This window comes from Eschrichtius robustus, chromosome 5 (genome assembly GCF_028021215.1).
Source record: "Eschrichtius robustus isolate mEscRob2 chromosome 5, mEscRob2.pri, whole genome shotgun sequence".
Classification (NCBI taxonomy): domain Eukaryota; kingdom Metazoa; phylum Chordata; class Mammalia; order Artiodactyla; family Eschrichtiidae; genus Eschrichtius; species Eschrichtius robustus.
In genome coordinates, this window is record NC_090828.1 from 140,556,402 (window position 1) to 140,578,385 (window position 21,984).

General features: G+C 41.7%; 1 protein-coding gene and 1 non-coding gene across 8 annotated transcripts in view; one reads left to right on the forward strand and one right to left on the reverse strand.

The window, feature by feature from the left end:
• The window catches only part of HERC2 (HECT and RLD domain containing E3 ubiquitin protein ligase 2), a 218,099-nt gene that overhangs the window by 192,793 nt on the left and 3,322 nt on the right, over nt 1-21,984 (reverse strand). For all 7 annotated transcript variants that reach the window (XM_068545354.1, XM_068545356.1, XM_068545353.1 and 4 more), the window contains exon 3: nt 12,762-12,876. In XM_068545354.1, coding sequence (XP_068401455.1) covers nt 12,762-12,876 — 115 coding nt within the window. The remainder of the gene's footprint in view (nt 1-12,761; nt 12,877-21,984) is intronic.
• On the forward strand, nt 4,991-5,098 carry LOC137765575 (U6 spliceosomal RNA). Its single transcript, XR_011074221.1, has one exon. It is a non-coding gene; the product is annotated as a U6 spliceosomal RNA (small nuclear RNA).

The following is a 21,984-nucleotide window of genomic DNA, read 5'->3' on the forward strand; positions in this document are numbered from 1 at the left end:
AGAAGGCCAACTGTGGTATAAGGCCTGAAAGAAACGTTCTACATTTTTAAAGTGCTGAAACAAAACAACTATCAATCAGAATGCTGTATCTAACAAAAATATCCATCATTCTCAAATGAAGAAAAACTAAGAGAATCTGTAGTCAGCAGACCTGTTCTATAGAATTACTAAAGGAAGATCTTAAGATAAGGGAAACAATACCAGAAGGAAATCTGGAACAACCAGAATGAAGAATGAGTAACAGCAATGGCATATACCTGAATAAGTGATCAACATTTTATACAACGCACCACCCAACAACAGCAGAACAGGCATTCTTTCTAAAATACACACTGAATACTCACTAAGACAGACCACATCCCAAAAAGGTAGGACTTAAGTAGAGGGGACAAAAAGGAAGCAGCTAATGGAAAATGAAAATAAGCTTACATGTACTATACAAAGTATCTGGCCAAACAAGAGGGCATTATCCTTTTTAATCCTTGCAAACAATTATTCAAGGAGGCAGGTTTTTGTCTCCCATTCAAAGATGCGGAAGAAACTGTACCTCACAGCGTAACCCAGCCACAGAGCTCGGGCTAGAACACGGTGCTGGCTCTAACTGCTAGGCCCTGCTCACCGGTGGGGTCCACCTATAAGGCTGGGAGCAAACTCCAGCCCAAGGCTGGTTTATGTATGGTCCAAAAGCTAAGAAAAGATTTTACATTCTTAAATGATTGAAAAGTAAACAAAAGAAGAATAATATTTTGTGATGAAAACATTATAAACACTTCACATGTCGGTGTGCACTTAGTTTTGCGTATGACTGCTTTGGCACAACTGCAGGGTTCCATAATTACCAAATAGTTAGGGTCCCCAAAGCTTAAAATATTTACTACCTGGCCCTTTAGAGAAAGTCTGCAACCCCTGATGTGCACCTTGCTGTAAATTTTACAAATAAAAAAAAAGAACTCAAAATGCTCATTTATATACCAGCCATATAATCTCTCATCCAGGGTGAAAACCTTTGACAATTCACCAGGAAGCAGACAAGAGGCGTCACTAAGCACACCTCAAGTTTTATTCTCAGGAGCATAAATGAGAACATTCACAATAGCAGAGGCAGGAGGAAGTCACGAGGATGCAAAAACAACCAAGAAGAGCTCCACAACCAGCTCCAGGACAACACGCACAGTACTCCAGTATTTGTCAGCTCTCCTTTTCATCAACGCAGGGCTCAAAGTTTACAGAGAGAAAACAAGCAGAACATAAACTGTTATGGAACACCCACACATCACAGATTACGGAAAGCTGGGGACAGGGGGTAGCGGGGTAGCTGACCTTCCTGAGGTTCCAGGGCAATACCCTGAAGGAGGCGAGCAGGTTCCAGGAGATGGAACCAGGACTGGATAACTTTAACACATTCCTGTCAGTTACAGCGAGGAGGTTTTTTACAACCACCCAATGAGACTTCCACTCAAAGCACTGTCTCCAGGACCTACAGAAAGAGGAGTGCCAAGGCAGAAAGGCTTGGGGCCCAGGGGCCACAGCAAAATAGAGGTAGGAGGCACCTCTTCTGTGCAGCTCCCCATAGGTGGGTCGGGGCCACAGCTGGAGGGGCGCTCCTGGAACAGCCCAGGGCCACCATCAGGGAGACCTGCATTCTACTGTTCAACAAGGTTCAACTGTGTTTTGAAGAAAGCTTATTCACTAACATATGCTTCTCAAAAAACAGACTGTAGTAAAAAACTATGGGTATCAAAGTGTATTAGCAAGGATTCTCCACAGAAACAGAGCAGGGGTGTGCGGCAGAGGTGGGTGGAGTATGTGCATGTTGAGGGTGGTGAGGGAAACAGACTGATTTATTTTAAGGAATTGGCTTCCACAATTGTGGGGATTCAATGCCAAAATCTGCAGGGCAAGCCAGCAGGCTGAAGACCCAGGGAACAGCTGATGTTACAGTTTGAGTCCAAAGGCAATCTGGAGGCAGGATTCCTTCTTGCTGGAGGGAGGTCAGTCTTCTCTCTATTCAGGCTCTTCGACTGACTGGATGAGGCCCACCCCCATTACGAAGGGTCATCTGCTTTACTCAAAGTCCATGGATTTATTTTATTTTATTTTTTTAATAAATTTATTTATTTATTTATTTATTTTTGGCTGTGTTGGGTCTTCATGGCTGTGCACGGGCTCTCTCCAGTTACGGTGAGCGGGGGCTACTCTTCGTTGTGGTGTGCGGGCCTCTCATTGCAGTGGCTTCTCTTGTTGTGAAGCACGGGCTATAGGCACGTGGGCTTCAGTAGTTGCGGCACGTGGGCTCAGTAGTTGTGGCTCACGGGCTCTAGAGCACAGGCTCATTAGTTGTGGCACACAGGCTTAGTTGCTCCATGGCACGTGGGATCTTCCCAGACCAGGGCTCGAACCTGTGTCCCCTGCATTGGCAGGCGGATTCTTAACCACTGCGCCACCAGGGAAGCCCCAAAGTCCATGGATTTAAATGTGAATCTCATCCAAAAATCACCTTCACAGAACTATGTGGAATATTACTTGATCTAATAAATACCTGGGCACCACGGCTTAGCAAAGTTGATACATAAAATTAACCGTTACACTAAAGGTCCCAATTAATCAAACATTAGCTAAAAAGAGATACAGTATATGTTTTTATATGACATTGAAATTTTTTTTCTATTTACAAAGAAGTACAAGTATAATTTTAAGAGATTTTAGGTGTGAAAACTTTCTAATGGAACACAAACACAGAAGTGGCCATTCAAATTTCCCTTGACTCCACTGTATTATAAAGATACAGTGCAATATTTATTACGTCTAGCTCATTTGATTAGGGATGTAGTGCTGGTAACATGGCAACTTCACAAACAATTCAACGATTTTAGGAGCAGATTAAGGAAGAAAGATGCCTATATTCATTTAACAGAAAAATTTAATTCTCACATGAAAAATAAAGTGATCCATCAAGTCGATAATAGGAATTTTTTTTTTTTGGCCATGCCGCGTGGCTTATGGGATTTTAGTTCCCCAGCCAGGGATCGAACCCGGGGCCCCAGCAGTGAGAGCACCGAGTCCTAACCACTGGACTGCTAGGGAATTCCCAATAAATGGGATTTTAAAAGATGGAGAAACAAAATTAAGGAAGACTACTCAGCAGGCATGAATAGAGTTAAAAAGCTGAAAGCATCCACCTGAGTGACACATAAAAGGGCACTCATCTTCAGTGCCCCATCCTCCACTGGGGAATTGGTACAGTCCTAATCAGCCTGAAGCCATGACAAGACAACTCACTAACTCATGACACAAATTCTGATTGGATCCCTCCTGTATATATAGTACTCTGCCAGGTACTGGCGGTACCAGGGTGAAAATGACAGAGCCTGTCCTCACGGTTCAAGGCGGATACAGAGTTGTCACAGGCAGGGTGAGGGACATGAGAGTAAATGCAGGGGCCTTGGCTCCTCAACTCAGGGACCCTCCCTGGGAGCTTCTTGCATCACTCTGTTGTTTTCTTCATACCTGTTTTCTTCCCACTGCCACTCTGTCCATTTTTTACTGGTTGTCCCAGTTGGTATAGAAGCTCCAGGAAAGCAGGAGCCAAGCCTGGCTCGTTCACCACCACATCCTAGCGCCAAAAACCACCCTCACCAACAGCCGGATGAGTCCGTGCATCAATGAGCAAATGAACGAATGACCCACATGCTGCACAACTCACTCAGTCTCCCCTGAGGAGCGTGCATCCCTGGGACTGCAGTGTGGAAAAGGATCTGGAAGCTCCGATCCACAGAACTGCCCACAACGACCCACGGCCAAAGCAGCCTGGCTGCAGTCTGGGCTGTGCTTCCTACCCACCCACTAGTCTCTCCTCGACTCAATGGAGCTGGGCCCAGGAGGGGTCAATTTACTGATTTCAAAAAAGGATAAAATAAAGTCAAGCCAGAGACTGAGGGTTAGACTCCAAATGCTGTACCGTTACACATTTTTTGTACATTTCTTCTAAATTCTGGTGTACCTCACATCCTAGAAGGCTTTAATTTCTATTGAAAATAAAGTGTGTATGTTTCATACATGCACTTATATGCCCATAAGTTACCTCTGGAAAGATACTAATAATAGTAATAATACCCCTGAGAAGGAAGGGGAAAAAAAAAAAAAAAAAAAAAAAAGGAGGTAACTTGAAGAATAGGACTGGGAAGGAACTGACTCTTCGCTGAAAACTCTGTGTTAGCTTTTGAATGCTATAAGCTAGGCATGCAATATAAGTATTTTTTAATAAGATAAAAATGTTTAAAAGTTCTAACACTGAATTTAAAAATAAATATGTGATATAAAAGATTTGAATTCATTCCTGCTGCAACTCCTTTAATCAAAAACAGGAGTTCCAGTCTCTCAGGCAGGCATGTCCCTTCACAAGCTGATTTAACACAGGAACATGGGACATTCTTTATCCTAGGTACTGGCACCTCCTATGTGCCAGGCACTGTGCTCAGTGAAGGGGACTCATGGGGACAGGACACTGACACTCCTGCCTGCACTTGAACAACCACCATGAGAATCACAAACCCTTAAATAGCACAAACTGGGAGCCAGGCACTGCTCTGCACATGTCATAATCAACTCATTAATCAACTCAATAACCCTATGAAGTAGGTATTTCATCAATCCAGAGATGCATCTTTTGCAAATTTCAGCATGCCAAATTGATATGCATCAGATTCATGGGCAGCACATTCTCTCCTGGTGACAAAGAACACCACGTCTTACTCCTGAGGCATCTTAGCCTTGCTGAAATGCATTTCTTGCCACCCAGACAGTGCTCAGAGCATGTATCTCACCCAGAGCCTTAGGCTAGTAAGGAGAGCTCTCCCTCTGCTGGCCCCAGGGTCTGTGTGCCTCATCATCTCCCAAGCCAACTGCAAGACCAGACACCAAAATGCTGACCAGATTTGTCCGAGGTTGGATAAAACTGTGGTGGAGCTTTGGATGATTAAAAATAATTCAGGTGCTCACTTTGGCAGCACATATACTAAAATGGTAACGATACAGGGAAGATTAGCATGGCCCCTGCGCAAGGATGACACACAAATTCATTAAGTGTTCTTATACATTTTGTGCCCTTCCCCACCATCTTGACACCCTCTGCTGATTAACACACACACACACACACAAAATTCAGACTCATTCAACAGAAAACCCTATGGAGCCAGCAGATTCTTGATATCAGTACCCTTCATTGTATTTGTATATTTTCTTACCTCTGCAAGGAATTATTAACTATGAAGTCTATTAAATCTAGTGGTACTCCTATTCTCCTATTTATTAAAGAATAATAAAAACTTACATAATCTAAAAAAAAGGAAATCAAGAACCCCAGAAAAGAAAGAAACTTCTGATACTTCAAAGAGTGGCCAGCCTTTTTTTTTTGAGGGGGAAAAAAAAAACATCTCTCAGAAATGGACTCTATATAAAATAGATAATAAGAACATACTGTGAAGCACAGGGAACTGTATTCAGTACTCTGTAATGACCTATATAGGAACAGAATCTAAAAAAGAGTGGATATATGTATATGTATAACTGACTCACTTTGCTGTACAGTAGAAACTAAGACAACATTGTAAACCAACTATACACCAATAAAAAAAAATTAATTAAAAAAAACTCTCAGAAGTGGAACCCTTGTGCACTGTCGGTGGGAGTGTAAATTGGTACAGCCATTATGCAAAACAGGACGGAGGATCCTCAAAAAAATTAAAAATAGAACTACTATATGATCCAGGATTCCCACTCCTGGGTAAATATCCGAAGAAAATGAAATCACTATCTCAAAAAGATATGTGCATCCCCATATTCACTGCAGCATCATTCACAACAGCCAAGACACGGAAACAACCTAACTGCCCATCAACGGATGAATGGATAAAGAAAATGTGTACGTACACACACACAAACACACACACACAGGCACTCTCACACAATGGAATATTATTCAGCCATTAAAAGAAGAAGAAAATCCTGCCATTTAGAACACCATGGTTGACTAGGACATTACACTAAGTGAAATTAAGTCAGACAGACTATATGATCCACTTACATGTAGAATCTAAAAAGGCTTCAACATAGAGAGTAGATTGGTGGTTGCCAGGAGCTGCGCGGGTCGGAGACATCAGTCAAAGAGTACAAACTTCCAGTTATAAGAAAAATAAGTTATGGGGACGTAATGTACAACATGGTGATTACAGTTAACTGCAGAGTCCTGTATACTTGAAAGCTGCTAAGAGAGTAACTGTAAATGTTCTCACCACACATCAAAAAATGGTAATTATGTGAAGGGATGGACGTGTTAACTAACCTTATTGTGGTAATCATTTCATTTGCTATGTGTATCAAATCATCACACTATACATCTTAAACTTACACAATATGTTAATTACATCTCGATAACTATGGAAGGAAAAAACATCTCTCAGAAACTGCTAACTTAGAGGCACCCTTACATTTAGAATTTAAATTCACATACTCCAGGTGAACCCTTGGTTAAATCAGACTGACTTGATAACTCTGGTTAAAAATGGCTCTATGTCCATTCCCCGATGTGCTAGCAGTGTGGCATATAACACAGCATACATGATTTCTAAGCCGTGGGTTTGTTTTCTCAAGGAGAGCCTAGTTAACCTGAATTTTCTAAACTGTCTACGTGAGTTTCACTCATCAGAAAGTTGACATGACTTCCACGTGTAAGACTGTGAAAATATAAGATTACAGACTCACTCGAATTGAATTATAAAATTCTGACAAACTTTTTTATATCAATAAAAATCACATTGCTCTGTAGTGTATTACCTTAAAAGCAACGTTCAAATCTTTCATTAACGTACACTGGCCCCAATATTAAACTGATTTAATCGATAGCTAATCTGTGAACCCCTGTACAAATGCTAAGAGAAAATAACTAGATCATCAGTCACCAAGCACAGGTTAACAAATAAGTGCACACATACCTTTGCCTCTTATTGTTACTGCAGGGCAGTATTCAAAACCACCTTTGCACCTCTTAATGAGCACATTCTTCTTGCTTATTAAACATGTAAAATGGGACCCTTATAATGTGGACTCCCGAGCTCTGCTAAAATGCTCTAACACCTACTTCCCATTTTTTTATCTGTGGTATAACAAAAATATATATTTGGTCTTTGCTCTAGGTTCCTGGCGCAGAGCTCCTAAAACCCTTGGAATTTACTGAGGATAGGAATGTCTTCTGATACTCATAACAAGCCCCTTTCCACTGTACCTGAGTTTATGCTAATGAGCTGACTCAGCGTGGGGCCTCTAGATAGCTTCATGATGTGGGCTGGACACCAGAAGGGCCAAACAGTGATTAGAGGGTGAGAACTATCAGGCCCACCCCCTGACCTCTAGAGAGAGGTGGGCTGGAGATTAAATTGTAAAATCTCTTGAACAACAGAATTTGGGGAGATTCCAGGTTGGTGAACACATAGGTGTGCTGGGAGGGTGGAGGGCCCAGAGAAGGCATGGAAGCTCTGAGCTCCTTTCCCACACCTTGCCTTCTGCATCTCTTCCATTTGGCTGTTCCTGAGCTGTATTCTTTAAAATAAACCAACAAAGTGTTTTCCTGCATTCTGTGAGTTGTTATGGTGAATTATGGAAACTGAGAGGGTCATGGAAACCTCTGAATTTGTAGTCAGCCAGGCAGAAGTGGGAGTAGTCTGGGAATCCCATTTGAGGCTGGCATCTGAAGTGGAGGTAGTCTTGCGGGACCGAGCCCTTAATTTGTGGGGCCTGAGCTAACTCGAGTAGTTAAGTGTCAGAACTGGATTGAATTATTAGCTATCCAGTTGGTGCTGGAGAATTACAGAAGCGGTGTGGAACCACTATCTGAATTAGAGGCTACTTAATTTAGATAAACGTCATAATTAACATGGATGGTTGAGATTAAACCAGAAAGAATGGTGGCAGAGAAATGTAAATATATAAGCAAGATGATAAATGTTACTATCAAGGAATAAAGATGGAAGAAAGATCGGGACTTCCCCGGCAGTCCAGTGGTTAGGGCTCTGCGCTTCCACTGCCGGGGGCGCCGGTTCAATCCCTGGTGGGGGAACTAAGATCCCACATGCCGCACAGCACGGCGCAGCCAAAAAAAATGAAGACAGTAACTTCTGTCTTAAAGGGAAATGTCCAATTATGCCAAAACGTGAAAGAAGACGGCAAGAGATAAGTGAGCAGATAAGTAAACTGCAGAAGATTTGAGGGAAAGAGAACTTTATCTGCCTAAGTTAAACAAAAGCTGCAAAAATGTGTCAGAATTGACAAAGCTGATCAATAAACAAAAGTGTGAGCCCTTCACTACCAGGCTGGGCTTTCTCTCTGGGACTACGGCTCAGCCATCCTCTCTCGAGCCCAGATCAGCCTCCTCTGAAAGCTGTTTGATGCCACCTTCCCAGGATCAGACTCTAAACTCTGAACTATAAAACTGTCAAGGTATTTTTACACCCAGATGTATCTGGCACTTCCTAGATGACCAGAGTAACAAACAGCGGCTCCCACATCATGGAGTTCATGATGTAACACCCACGTGCAGCAAGAAGGCTGGACATAAACCTAAGCAGAGACGGGATGCTGCTTCATGAGCTCACAGCGATCACTAGAGCTTCCCTGTGCTTCCGGGCCACAGTATGCGAGAGCCAGCGTATCAAAAAGAGGAAATTAGCACTCCCTTGATTAACTTCATACAGGTAGGATGTTACTTAAGCAAACACACTGCAACTCCCAGGATAGTGGGAGGCTCTAGAAATGCTTCCACGCCTCGCTGCCTTTGCTATGTTCTAACCCCCCGGATGCACAAGGACCAGATCCTCACAGGGCAGCCGAGAAGCCCACCCTGCAAAAGATTTTACTCCTGTCCATTCCGACAATGTTGCTAAGTGTGATCAATCAACCGGAGCTTCAAGTTTTATCACCTGCTCCCTTCTAAAGCTAAAGGCCAGCAACCGGGTCTTCAACAAACAAAAGCAATAGCACCAACCCTGGAGGGAACGGACGCCAGCAGAAGCTGATACCACTGCTTCCAACAGACATCAGGCAGGCCCCCAGGAGTGGGTTAGCTTTTCCATAAAGGACTCAAGATTCAAAGTGCTAAGAATTAACTATGAAGGACAGAGTATATTTATGAGGGAAATCTAACTGTGGTCATTTGCTTTTTTTTCATGTTCTATTTTCTAAGGAGCACATGAGGAAGCTCTTTTCCTCTTTCTGTCTCTGAAACTCCCAATGTAATAGACTGTAACTACAGACACGACATACTCTTTGACAAGCAAGCACCATCAGCAGGACTTGGAAACACATTAGAAAGGCAAATTCCCAGGCCCTATCCCAACTCCAAGTAATCGAAACCTCTAAGGGTGGGCCAGGCATGGGTGTCTGACCAAGCCTCCAGGTGGTCCTGATGAACGGCAGAGTTTGGGAACCCTTAGGCTTTTAACCTTCAGTGTATAAGCGTGTCCCCCAGGAGCGTGTCCACGCACCAGCAGGCGTACCCTCCTGGACTCAGATGCAGCTGGGCGCTCAAAGGAGCCCACTTCTCTCCAGGCTGGCCCACCCACCCCCGCTGCTCCCTGTGACCCGGCACACTGCTGCTCTTCTCAGTCCTCCACCTGGAGGCCTGGGCTCCTTTCTCCCCGGGGACCCCACACACCGCCACCCTCGAGCCTAGGCCAGGTCTCCCTGGCAACCACAGGGAACACTCCACCTCGGAACTCCTCCAGCCCTGGCTGTGGGGAACATCATGGGCTCTCCATCATCCTGTTACACACCTTGGTTATACAGACGCCTTTTCTGCCCAAATAATCATGAATTATTTGGGGAGAAAGGTCACATGCAATGTTTTACACCCTCCACAGAAAAACTATAAAACTAGCAGGAAAGTTGTATTCTAAAAAAAAAAAATCAAAAACTCATCTCATGGAACACATAACTAAAGAGTACTGACTAGACAAAGGAAAAAAAAAAAAACACCCCAAAACAATTAATGCACTTAAGTACAGTATGAAGTCAGAAAAAGCCAAAAATAAGCTCCATAAAACTACAAAAAGTTGGTCCTGATGTCAATAAATTACATTTGTAATGTAATAGAAGCAGCAATGAAACTTTTTCAAGAGGCCTGGCTAAGCAAAATACTGGCTACTGTATTTCTACTATCTGCATAGACTGAGAAGGTTTACAATAAATGAAACAGCTCATGATACTTAAGTTCTTCACATAAAGGCCAGCCCTAGACAAAAATAAAAAAATAAGCTTAGCATATCTTTTAGTAGCCTCCTAACTTTCCTTTCTTTATATCCTATTCCCTCCTCTACTTTCCTCAAAATAATAAATACAAACAACCCTAAACAGGGTTGAAAGAAATGTTCACTTAAAAAACGTATATGACTATAATCTAGCCTGTCTTTTGTAGGGCAGGCCCCCAAAGGAAACACAAAAGCTTACTACATAGGAGGAAGCATTCTTTCCTCATCAGTAGGACCAGGAAGTTCTAAATGTGATTGCAAAAGAAAGGAAAGTTTATCTCAAGGGAAGCGCAAATTATTAGAAGCCACAATTTCCCAGAAATTAACCATGCAGAAATCCAGCTTGATAACATTAAGAACTCATCCTAGAATGGGTGGGTGCAGAAGAAAGTGATCGATCCCTGGGGAAAACAGAGCAAAGAAAACTGTGTGTTTGAGGAACTTCTACTCTAATCTGTATTTTCCTCACAATCAACTACAATACAACCACATATAATGTACACAGTCTTAAAAATGAAATTTGTCATGTATAAGCCTGAGGAAAAAAAGTATTTTCTAATAATAAAAAGCACATATCATGCCACATTAAAAATACGAACTTTTACTGAATGTCAAAAAAACTATTCAGTTGGGCCCTACATAAAGAACAATTACACTTTGCTTTCTAACCACATGATTTTTAAAAGAACAAAGAACAAAAAATATTCATCAAATGTAATGAAAAAGAAATACACTTTGAACTTTTCCATGTAATTAGCTTTTCTCAGAGTATCTTTCAGAACTAATGTTTCACAAAATACATTTTGGGGAATGAGTTTTAATGCATTAACAAATACTGGAGAGCTGAGACGAAGAGGCACAAAAACTTTAAAAATATACAGAATGGAAAACCATAATTCAAAAAGACACATGCACCCCAATGTTCATTGCAGCACTATTTACAATAGCCAGGTCATGGAAGCAACCTAAATGACCATCAACAGACGAATGGATAAAGAAGATGTAGTACATATATACAATGGAATATTACTCAGCCATAAAAAGGGACGAAACTGGGTCATTTGTAGAGACGTGGATGGATCTAGAGACTGTCATACAGGGTGAAGTAGGTCAGAAAGAGAAAAACAAATATTGTATATTAATGCATATGTGTGGAACCTAGAAAAATGGTATAGGTGAACCAGTTTGCAGGGCAGAAATAGAGACCCAGATGTAGAGAACAAGTGCATGGACCCCAAGGGGGGAAAGTGGCGGGGGTGTGGTGGTGGTGTGATGAATTGGGAGATTGGGATTGACATGTATACACTGATGTGTATAAAATAGATAACTAATAAGAACCTGCTGTATAAAAAAATAAATAAAATAAAATTCAAAAAAATATATATATACAGAATGAACTACTAAAACTACTAAAACATTACGGAGTGAAAGAAGCACAAAACAGCACAGATGACTTCATGATTCTATTTACATGAAAGTCTAGAACACGCAAAACTAATCCACGGTAGAGAAAGATCAGACCAGTAGTTGCCTCTGAGCAGAGAGGGCAGGGGTGAGCTGGGAAGGGGCACGAGACAACCTTCAAAGTGAGAGTAACATTGAGGGGTTTAAGTTACACCGATTACATCTGTCAAAACTTATGGAATAGTAAACTTAGAACATGTATTTTATCATGCATAAGTTTTACCTTAAAGACAAAAAGTTACACTGAACTGGACCCTGTTAATACCATGCATGAAGTGCCCAAGGGCGCCAGGTAAGGCACACCAATGGACAGAGGAGGGACTGGTAGGGCCTGGGGGATGGGTGCGCGGCTGCTCACTGTGTAGACCTGCAGGCTTTTCAGGTTTGGGGTGGGTCCACGCATTCATTTCTTTTTAAAGCCTAAACAGTGATTCTGATTCACAGCCAAAGTCAAGAACAACTGAGTGACAGAATTTCATTGCGTTTTCATAACTACAGGCCTAACAAGAGTGTTCACTGATATTTCCCTGCATAGACAAGAAGATACAATAGAAGGGGAGCCAAGTCCAGGCCACAGGCCAAAGGTTTCCAAAAAGTGTTTTATACACTCCCACTCGAGAGTCACAAAGGAAAAATTTCAGGAATACTGATTATTTCCACTCGACCTTATAATAACCACAATTTATAGTAAGCCAAAGCAATATATATTTTAAAACTTAACGAAGAAACATTAAGTGGAGTTCCTAAAAGCTACAAATGAGACATCAGAGGAAGGACACCACAGCGAGGTGGTTTTGCCATGAAAAGGCCTTCAATTCGCATAGAACAGTGAAATCCAGGAAGCTCCTAATATTAACTATCATTTAGACATCTCCAAAGTGAAAACAAAACTTCAGTTATACTCAAGCACACTTCTGTTCCTATAGCACATTCCAAAATTTCTATAAAATGCAATTTATAAAGGTCTTAACACAATGAAAAATACTAGTTAAAGGCCCTTACCTTTTCTAGAAGGAAGCTCTCCATTCTGTGTTAATTCTGTCCCAGTATATACAATTTCTCCATCTTTAACCATTTCATTCCACAGACCACAGAGCCCATCTCGTGTGAACGCAAGCTGGCAATGATAAATAAAATAAACTTACAGAGTAATCGTACTCACAATGCAATTCTTAAAGAATAATATGAAAAAAAAACTCATTCGTTCAACATTTAATGAAAATTGTCCCAAGAAATACAGTTAAGAGAAAAAGGTACTGTGCATAATAGCTTATATACTATGCTACGTTTTGCCTAAGATACAAGAAAAAAGACACATGCGGGCAGGTGCTCTGGAAAGATAAACCAGACACAAATAACATGATCACTTATGGGGAGATGGGAAGGGGAACGTGGGTAAAAAGCAGCAGAGGTGAATGAAGGCAAGATTTTGAGTATACCTTACATTTACTTCTAAAACATATAAATGATTTTGATTTTCAAAAAGTACAATTAAATCATAAAAAGCAAAGCCTATAACTGGTAACAAGCAAATTAACCTGTTTATCAAAAAGAAAAGTACACTTGACCCTTGAACAACTCAGGGGTTAATCCAAATATAACTTTTATAGTCAGCCCTCCATATCCACGGTTCCTCCACAACCACAGACTCAACCAACCATAGACCGTGTAGTACTTCAGTATTTACTACTGAAAAATATCCAAGTACAAGTGGACCCACGTAGTTCAAACCTGCGTTGTTCAGGGTCAACTGTATTTCAAGAGCCTTTTCAACTATACACCTTTAGTTGGATATACTTCAAGGGAAAAAAAACCTTAAACTTTACTAATTGGTCTTATTCACAACTATAATATTGACATTAAAATTTTTCAACTATTTCATGTATATATATTGTAGGATAAAGCAATGTTAATATAAAAAAATGTATGTTTATGATAAAGTATGTTAATGTTACTAGAAACTAAGATTTTAAGTATAAAAGATAAAATCAAGGAAGTTTTTAAGAACAATTTGAATTGGAAATCTCAGCATGAATTTATATTTGAATATATCTGCTTGCACTGTCTTTGGAAAAGACCTAAAATCAATGGCACTCTGAGAGCAGTGAGTACACCCAGCACCCAGATACTGGTTTCCAAGTACCACTTCCCACTAAATGAAACCTGGGCTCTAGGAAAAAAAAGGCTGAGTCAAGGACCGGGGCAGAAAGGTGAGCCTGGAATATCTTAAGTTTGCACCAAAAAAGCTGCTCAAAGCCTGATGAGGACTCCCTCACTGGCCAAATTTAGAATAATTTTGAACATCAAAATACATAACGACTATATTGGACTGAAAAAGTTTTAAATAAAAACACGAGTCCATAGTGATATTCAAAGACAAAACAAAAATGCTCACAGAAGTGCTCTTGGTTGTCAGTGTTTGGAAGTCAGAAAAGGTTTCCCAGAGAAAGCAGTCACTGAAGGGCGGGGGCATGGTGAACACCCAAAGAAGGCATCCATTCTGAAAACGGCAGGTACAACAGAAACCCTCTTCTCAGACAGACAAGACACTTTACACTAAAACAGACACCTCTGTTTGCCCATCTTTTAATGGAAGGTCAGGGCCTTTTCTTTGTTCACAAGTCCACCAGCTTGTCCCTTGTCATCAATCCAACATTCGCCACTCTCATGAAGCATCCACTACTTCCAGACTCAGTTTCTTTAAAGGGAGCAAGAACTGAAGGGCACTTTGTGAGCAATCTTAGTGCACAATTCCTTTAGACTTGCAAGGCTTTTCGTGCAATCCTTTACAGTTCTCTCTTACCTAACCTGTACAAGTCATTTTTTTAGCATCTCACTTTTATCCAAACAATGTGTAGTAGGCAAATCTAAGATGCCCTCAAGATCCTTGCCCCCCCGGGGCACACACACCCTGTGTAATCCTCTCTCTGAGTGTGGGCAGGACCTGTGAATATAGGATGGGACTTTCTACCTGTGACTAGGTTTTGTTTCCTTCTGTGCCAAAGTGAAGGAATTTCTCATATATAATTAAGGTCTCACATCGGTTGATTTCTAGTTAACCAAAAGGACGATTATCCTAGGGCCCTGTCAGGTAAAAGCCCTTAAGAGGATGGGGCCATCCTGAAGAGACACTCTCCCAGCCACTGCCATGAGCTGCCAATGGAGGGGGCGTCTCCTAGGAGCCCACAGCTCAGCCCCACCCAACACCCAACAAACTGAATTCTGCCGACAAGGACCCCAGTGAGGCTCCAGATGAGAAAGCAGACTGGTCAGCACCCTGACTGCAGCCTGTGAATCCCGAAGCAGAAGACCCAGCTAAGCCATGGCCAGACACCTGACCCACACAGAAAGGGGGAGAGAGTAAACGGAGTTGTTTTAAGCTGCTGAATTTCTGGTCAGTGACTTGTTACATAGCAACAGAAAACCAATTTGGCATCTAACTTAGTTTTTACAGAAGCAACAACTTTCTCTCAGCACTCATATTTTATCTGTCCACATCACTAACAAGATAACTGCCATAAACATACTTGAGACCAAAACATGACTGTTGGCAAAAGTATTAACTGGCAGAGGGAGAAGTAAATCGTTTCTAAAAAGTGAGCCACAAACGTTCAGGGCCCCTGAGGTTTTAATGCGGGAATGGAAAGGCCTGGCTCATCTGCTGGTCTGCGTAAGAGGAGGGCAGCTAAGAGCTGCCGCTGGCCTCAGTCCTGGCCGGCATGGCCACACAGGCAAACAGTGGCCAGAATAGATAGCCCCACGCGTGCTGTGCTCCAGCAGTTACACGCCACCTCTAGGGGCCAGGGAATAAATGATCACACCTCCAGCCATAACTCAGTGTCAGGGCAGTGGAGAGGACAGAGGAAGAAACCAGAAACAGAGGAAATAACTTAGGAGGCCTCTGCTAAGAGCTCCCCAAAACAGGATGAGAGCCTAAGCCAAGACATGGAAGAGAAGAAGTATGTAAGACATTTCAGATCAAACAGGACAGAGCAGATGTGAAAAGTGAAAAACCAGGTAGGGAACAGACTCAGGATGAGAGGGAATTAGCTCAGTTTTAACCACTGAGATTTGCACCAACTACTGAACATAAACATGGAGATACTCTCCCCATGCACGCGCACACACGTACACACATACACACACAGACACAATTACACACATACTGCAAATACAAATTCAGATCTTAGCAGAGTGTTCAGGGCTAGAGGTTCAAATCTGGGAGTCAACAGCATGGGCTGTAGACCTGCAGAAGATGCTAATGCCGAAGGAGGGAGGGTGGACCAGCCCCGACTGCCCACTAGGATTACCCCAGGGTGGCTGGGGACTTAACATTTATTATAGAATAAGCCAAGGAAGAAGCCCAGCTTACATGGAAACAAGAACTATCACTACCGCCCCCCATTCTTTCATCACTCGGGTCATGTTGGGAAGGATAAGAGCAGGGCAGCTGTGTGGAAGGTAGACACTGGGTGTCTGGAGGGATACTCGCTGTAGAAGCCTCTTAGGAACTGCGGACATGAACTCGAGTAACCACCAAACTACAATGGTTCGGGCATCTGAAAGGATTTGAGGAAGGAGGAACACTGCTAAGGCAACAAAGCAAGCTTCCATGGAGCAGGGCTTGAAAGAGCTAGACTGCAGAAGGCAGAGATGAAGGCCCTGGCAGAGCATTCCAAGGCACTGGGAGGGAAGCACAGGATCCCAAGGAGAAAGAGGCCGGGAAAACTGGGAAATAATCATGGCACTGGAAGAATAACCTGCACAAGCAGTAAAAGTCACTTCAATTTGTCAGTTTAAGAGTATTTGTACAACAGTCTATAAATAACTTGCCTTTATTAGTAGGTAATTTACATAAACGTTCCCAATGGGTGACAATATAGATCTTAAATTTTAACTTTTTTCACGTAGAATCCAGATGCCTCTGATTAGCGTTACTCAGTCTTAGGACCCTTTTCCAATGTGCTCTTACATTCTTACCTCACACCTCTAAAATGACATAGCAGGTAAAGGCATTTTCATCCTGAAAAGAAGCCAGCAAGGGGGGTAGTAATAGGCCCAGTTCTGAGGGTCAGTAACTAAAACTTAGAAGTTCAATTACCTGACCAAGATCACAGAACACCGAGGCTGTCAGAGTTTTTGGGAACAGGCCTAACTCTCAAGCTTGTTCTCTTCTCACCAACACCACAACATGCACCAACACGTGCAGTAAGGAGGCCTGGGGGAGCCATCACAGGTGCTACCAATACTTGAAAACCAAATAGAATTGGGCAAGCTGACCCTTAAGGTATCTGTTAAAATCACTACTTTAGAACTGTATAATCCGAATATAATATAATTAATAATATAAAATAATCCGAACACAATATAATCCGAAACAGAATATGCCAAATGAAATAAATGGCATTTTGATTAACTTATAGTCAGAAAATGTTTATTTTTTCTATTTTTAAAATATGCCTGAAACGGGAACTGTTCAAATATCTGCAGATGACTAAAGTAAAGATATCTGGCTTTTTTTCTTAGCCTTGCAGAAAAATACTTTCTAAACACCTACTGAACACAGGACAATTCCAAAAAATTTTAAGAACAGGTTTCTAGAACAACTGGAAAGGTCAGAAAGAAACATAAAGTACACCTGTTTGAAGACATCCAGGCAGCAAGGAGAGGAGGACAGCCCAGGGAGCCAAAAGCTGCCTCCCTAGAGGCACCTGCCAATTCTGCGAGCAGGGCTGAGACCAAGCACAGCTCAGTGGAGCTGCTGAGAGGCCGGAGCCATGGTCCTCACAGGGAAGAGGCCTGTGAGGAAGAGGTAAACATGCCATGCTTTGAGCAGAACTCCGAAGGGCCACGCACACACAGAAGTACGGGTGAGGTGCAAGCAGACCGGCAGGAGCCCAGGTTTGAACCATCACAGTTCCCTACTGCTCTGAAGTAACCTGAGGTCACTAGTGCTACTAGTTTGACAGATCCTCTCTGGAAGGAGGAAAGCATTACCCAATGCCCCCAAATGATCACAACAACTTTTCATGTACAATACCTAGAACTCAAACAAAAATAAAAATGGGTAAGATAAGACCACATGACTGAAAAATGAAAAAAATGGAAGACAGCATAAACAAATCAAGAGTGGATCCAGAAAACAGACATACAGATACAGACTGCCCTAAAAAGGAAAGCCCGAGTAACAGATTAAAGTGCTGACACTTTCCCTGGTAGATGCCAGCCCAGGGCAGTGAGGGGAAGGGCAGAGGGAGAGGCAAGACAAGGAAGCATAGGAAGCAAATGATGCAGCAAGTTACTACAGGGGTCAGCAAATTAAGGCCCAGCCCAGGGGCCAAACCTGGCCCACGACCTGATCTCATATGGCCCTCAAGCTAAGAGTGGCTTTTACATTTTTCAATGATCGAAAAATAACCAAGAGAAGGAAAATATTTCATGACACATGAAAATTATGACATTCAAACTTCAGTATCCATAAAGTTTCTGGAGCCTACCAACATGCACTTGTTTTTATGTACTGTCTGTAGCTGCTTTTGCATGACAACAGCACAGGTGAGCAGCTGTTACAGAGGACACGTGGCCCACAGAAATATTTACGATCTGGCCCTTTACAGGAAAAGTTTGCAGACTCCCGTTTTACTGCACCGGTCCCCACTCCATGGTGTGCGGCAGGCACACTTCCCAGGCATGTGGGGCTCTTCGCCAAGGTCTGCAAGAAGAAACCACAGACCTGTCCAAGAAGGGAAAAAAAGGGGGTGGGAATTAAAATACCCAGTTCCCGTATCTCTCTTTACCAAGCGGTGAATGTTCACCCCATGGAAAGTGAGCTCCTGCTCTCCCCCACCTTCCAGACGATGTCAACGGCAACTCCATGGTAGGCAGCTGGGAAGCCCTAACCTACGCCCTGCTGTGTGACACTACATCTAAGACGAGGAGGAGAAGGGCAGCCCACAGGCACGCTGGGGTATCAACCCAGAGGGAAAGGGAGACGCAGTCGAGGAATCTAAAGAGGCTGCGCAAGGTTTAATGTGTTCAGGCAACTGAAAGACCCCATTAACAACTTCAGCAGAGAACTGGAAACTATAGAAGAGTACCTAATGTGGCAGTTAAGCAAACTGTCAAAACACTTCACACTAAACGTTTAAAATAGGTGCATTTTACTAAATATAATTATACCTCAATAGAATGCATTCAAACAAAAATGTGGAAATTCTAAAACCAAAAAAAAACAGTATCTAAAATTAAGAAGTCAATAAATGATATTAAAAGCAGATTGGAAAGGCCTGTGCTTCCACCTGTGAAGAATTAACTTCTTTAGGAATTACCTGTCTCGTAGAAAACCAAACAGAATATATCAAACAGCTGTTTTCCAACACTGGACAACAGACAGCCCAGAACTGTGAGCCCTGAGAAGGGCAACAAATGAAATAAGGGCTACAACTTCCCAAACTTAATGCCTGGAAGCAGCTTCCAGGCTGCAACACAGGAAAGGGGAACCCAAATAGAGCCCAGAGGTCTTGCTGAATGGAGGAGACAGACCAGCTATAAGTAGGTCAAAATGACAAGAATACAGGAGAGGAAGTTGGCAGCAGAGAGACTGATCTCTGGAGATGGGCAGAGGGGACCCCTTGAGACTTTGGCTGAGAACTGATCTGGGTATGGGTTGAGAACACTCCCAAGGCTGGGGAAAGAAGCACTAAAAAGGAGTAGGCAGCACCCCCATGATTCACAGTCTGGGAAATCTTGTGTTTCCACCAACCAGAACAGAAAGACCTCCCAACACACCAAGCATTAGAGTCCTGAGAAGGACACTGCCTTAATAAGGCAGATAAATTAGCCCAAGATTAAAGGCTGTGCTAAATCAGCCCAAACAAACCTTAGGATCAATCTTTGAAAGGCCACATTGATCCCAAGTAACTTACATGCATGCCAGACAAAACTAATGTTCTGTAAAAGAATAAAATAAAATCTAACACAGAATAACATAATATTTATAATGTCCAACATTCAATAAAAAATTACCAGGCATGCAGACATGCCCCATAACCAGAGCAATAAATCAATAGAAATGATAGATTCAGTCAATCGAAATAAATGCAGAAATGACAGACATGATGGAATTAGCAGACAAGAATGTTAAAAGCTCTATTATAGATATGTTCCATGTACTCACAGAGAGGAAAATATGAACATCATGACAAGTGAAATGGAAGATACAAAAAGGACTGGAATGGAACCTCTAAAGATGAAAAATACAAGATCTGAAGTGAAAACTTCAATGCATAGGATTACTAAATTAGACACTGCAGAACAGTTCTACTATAATCCAACACGTCTAAGCATACAGCTCTTACATGCTATGCTCTCTCTCTTTTAAAACTCACTCTGGGTTCTACCCATAACTATAGGTTTAATGCCCACCACCAGTCTTCATGTCAATGTACAGTCATTCAGTCATCTAAAGATCTTTCTCTACTCAATTCCTCAGGAAGGGCTCATGGAAACAATATTTTCTGAGTTCCTGCTCATTGATAAACTTGTGTCCTTTTTACCTGAAAAGTCAGTTTTGCTAGAACATAAAATCCTTGGCTCACATTTTCTTTTCTTGGGTGCCATGAACATGTTACTCAGCTTTCTTCTGCATAAGGCCTTGTTGTGAAGTCTAACGATAAACTCATTTTCTTTCCTTTATAACTATTATTAGTCTTTTCCAAGAACCAAAGCTAAAAGTTAGTTCTTTAAAAAAGACTAACAAAATATATAAACCCCTGACAAGACAGGTCCAAAGTACAGAAAAGATACAAACAACCAAACTCATGAATAAAAAATTGAGCAATACTACCTATTCACAGACACAAAAGTAATCACAAGAAGTCATTATGAAAATCAATTAAGTTACCTGTATGTACAACATCCTTTTATTTCTACGTATCATCTGTCAACTGGAAAACCTGAGATTTGAATTTACCAGGATGTTCATGTTTACATTTTTTAATCTACTGATATTTCTAAGCGTAAAGTGACAATATATACATTTAATAACTTTTAAGTTTAAAAGCTAACTTTCATGCTGAATCATTTTAAATTGATGACTAGAAGAAAAGAAAAATTCAATCTGAGTTGCATTATTGATATACTCAACAACTTTGATGGGCCTCAAAGGCATTATACTGAGTGAACAAAGCCAGTTTCAAAAGGTCACATACCATACGACATTCTCAAAATGACAAAATTATAGAGATGGAGAACAGATTAGTGATTGCCAGGGGTCAAAAATGGTAGAGGAAGTTGAGTGTGACTATAGAGGGACAGCAGGAGGGAGATCTTTGTGGTGATGGAACACTTCTGGATCTTAATTGTGGTGGTGGTTACATGAATAAACACATATGATAAAATGGCATAGAACTATGCACACATTGTACCAATGTCAATTTGCTGGTTTTAATATTATACTATAGTTACCTAAGATTGTACCACTGGGGGAGTCTGGAAGAAGAGTATACCATGACCTCTCTACTTTCTTTGCAACTTCCTGTGGGTCTATTATTATTTCAAAATAAAAAGTTTTAAAAATTGCTTCATACATATCTAATTTCATGTCCCAATTCAAAGAACCCAAAAACAGAAACTGTAGGAGATTGATCTGAGTACAGCTTATTCAAAAAAGAACAGGATAACGCCATTCGTGGACCCATGCTCAAAGACACACCCTTAACCTTACATCAAGACTAGCAAGGGACTTCCCCAGTGGTCCAGTGGTTAAGACTCTGCGCTTCCACTGCGGGCGGCACGGGTTCGATCTCCAGTCAGGGAACTAAGATTCCACATGCCATACGGCACAGCCAAAAAGAAAAAAAAAAAAAAAAGACTAGGAAATAAATATGCATATATATTTTAAGAATAAAAAGTTTTTAAGGTATTATGGTTCTTTTGCTTAATTGACTTTTTGGTTCACCAAAAAAACTACCAATCACATCAGACAGAAGGACTTTTACTGTAAATATAAACATGGTAATGGTAGTGATTATGTAGCTAACACTTCTTAGCTCTGTATTTGTTGCCTCCTCAAGGGAGTTGTGAAGGAAGATGGCGACTCAAGGAACTCCACACAACAACCAGAAAAGAGTACTGAAGAAGTAAAAAGCATTATATATGTAAAAACCAGATATATGCCTGCCATATAATGGGTACTCCATTAGAGGCAGCTGGTTACAAAGTCCGA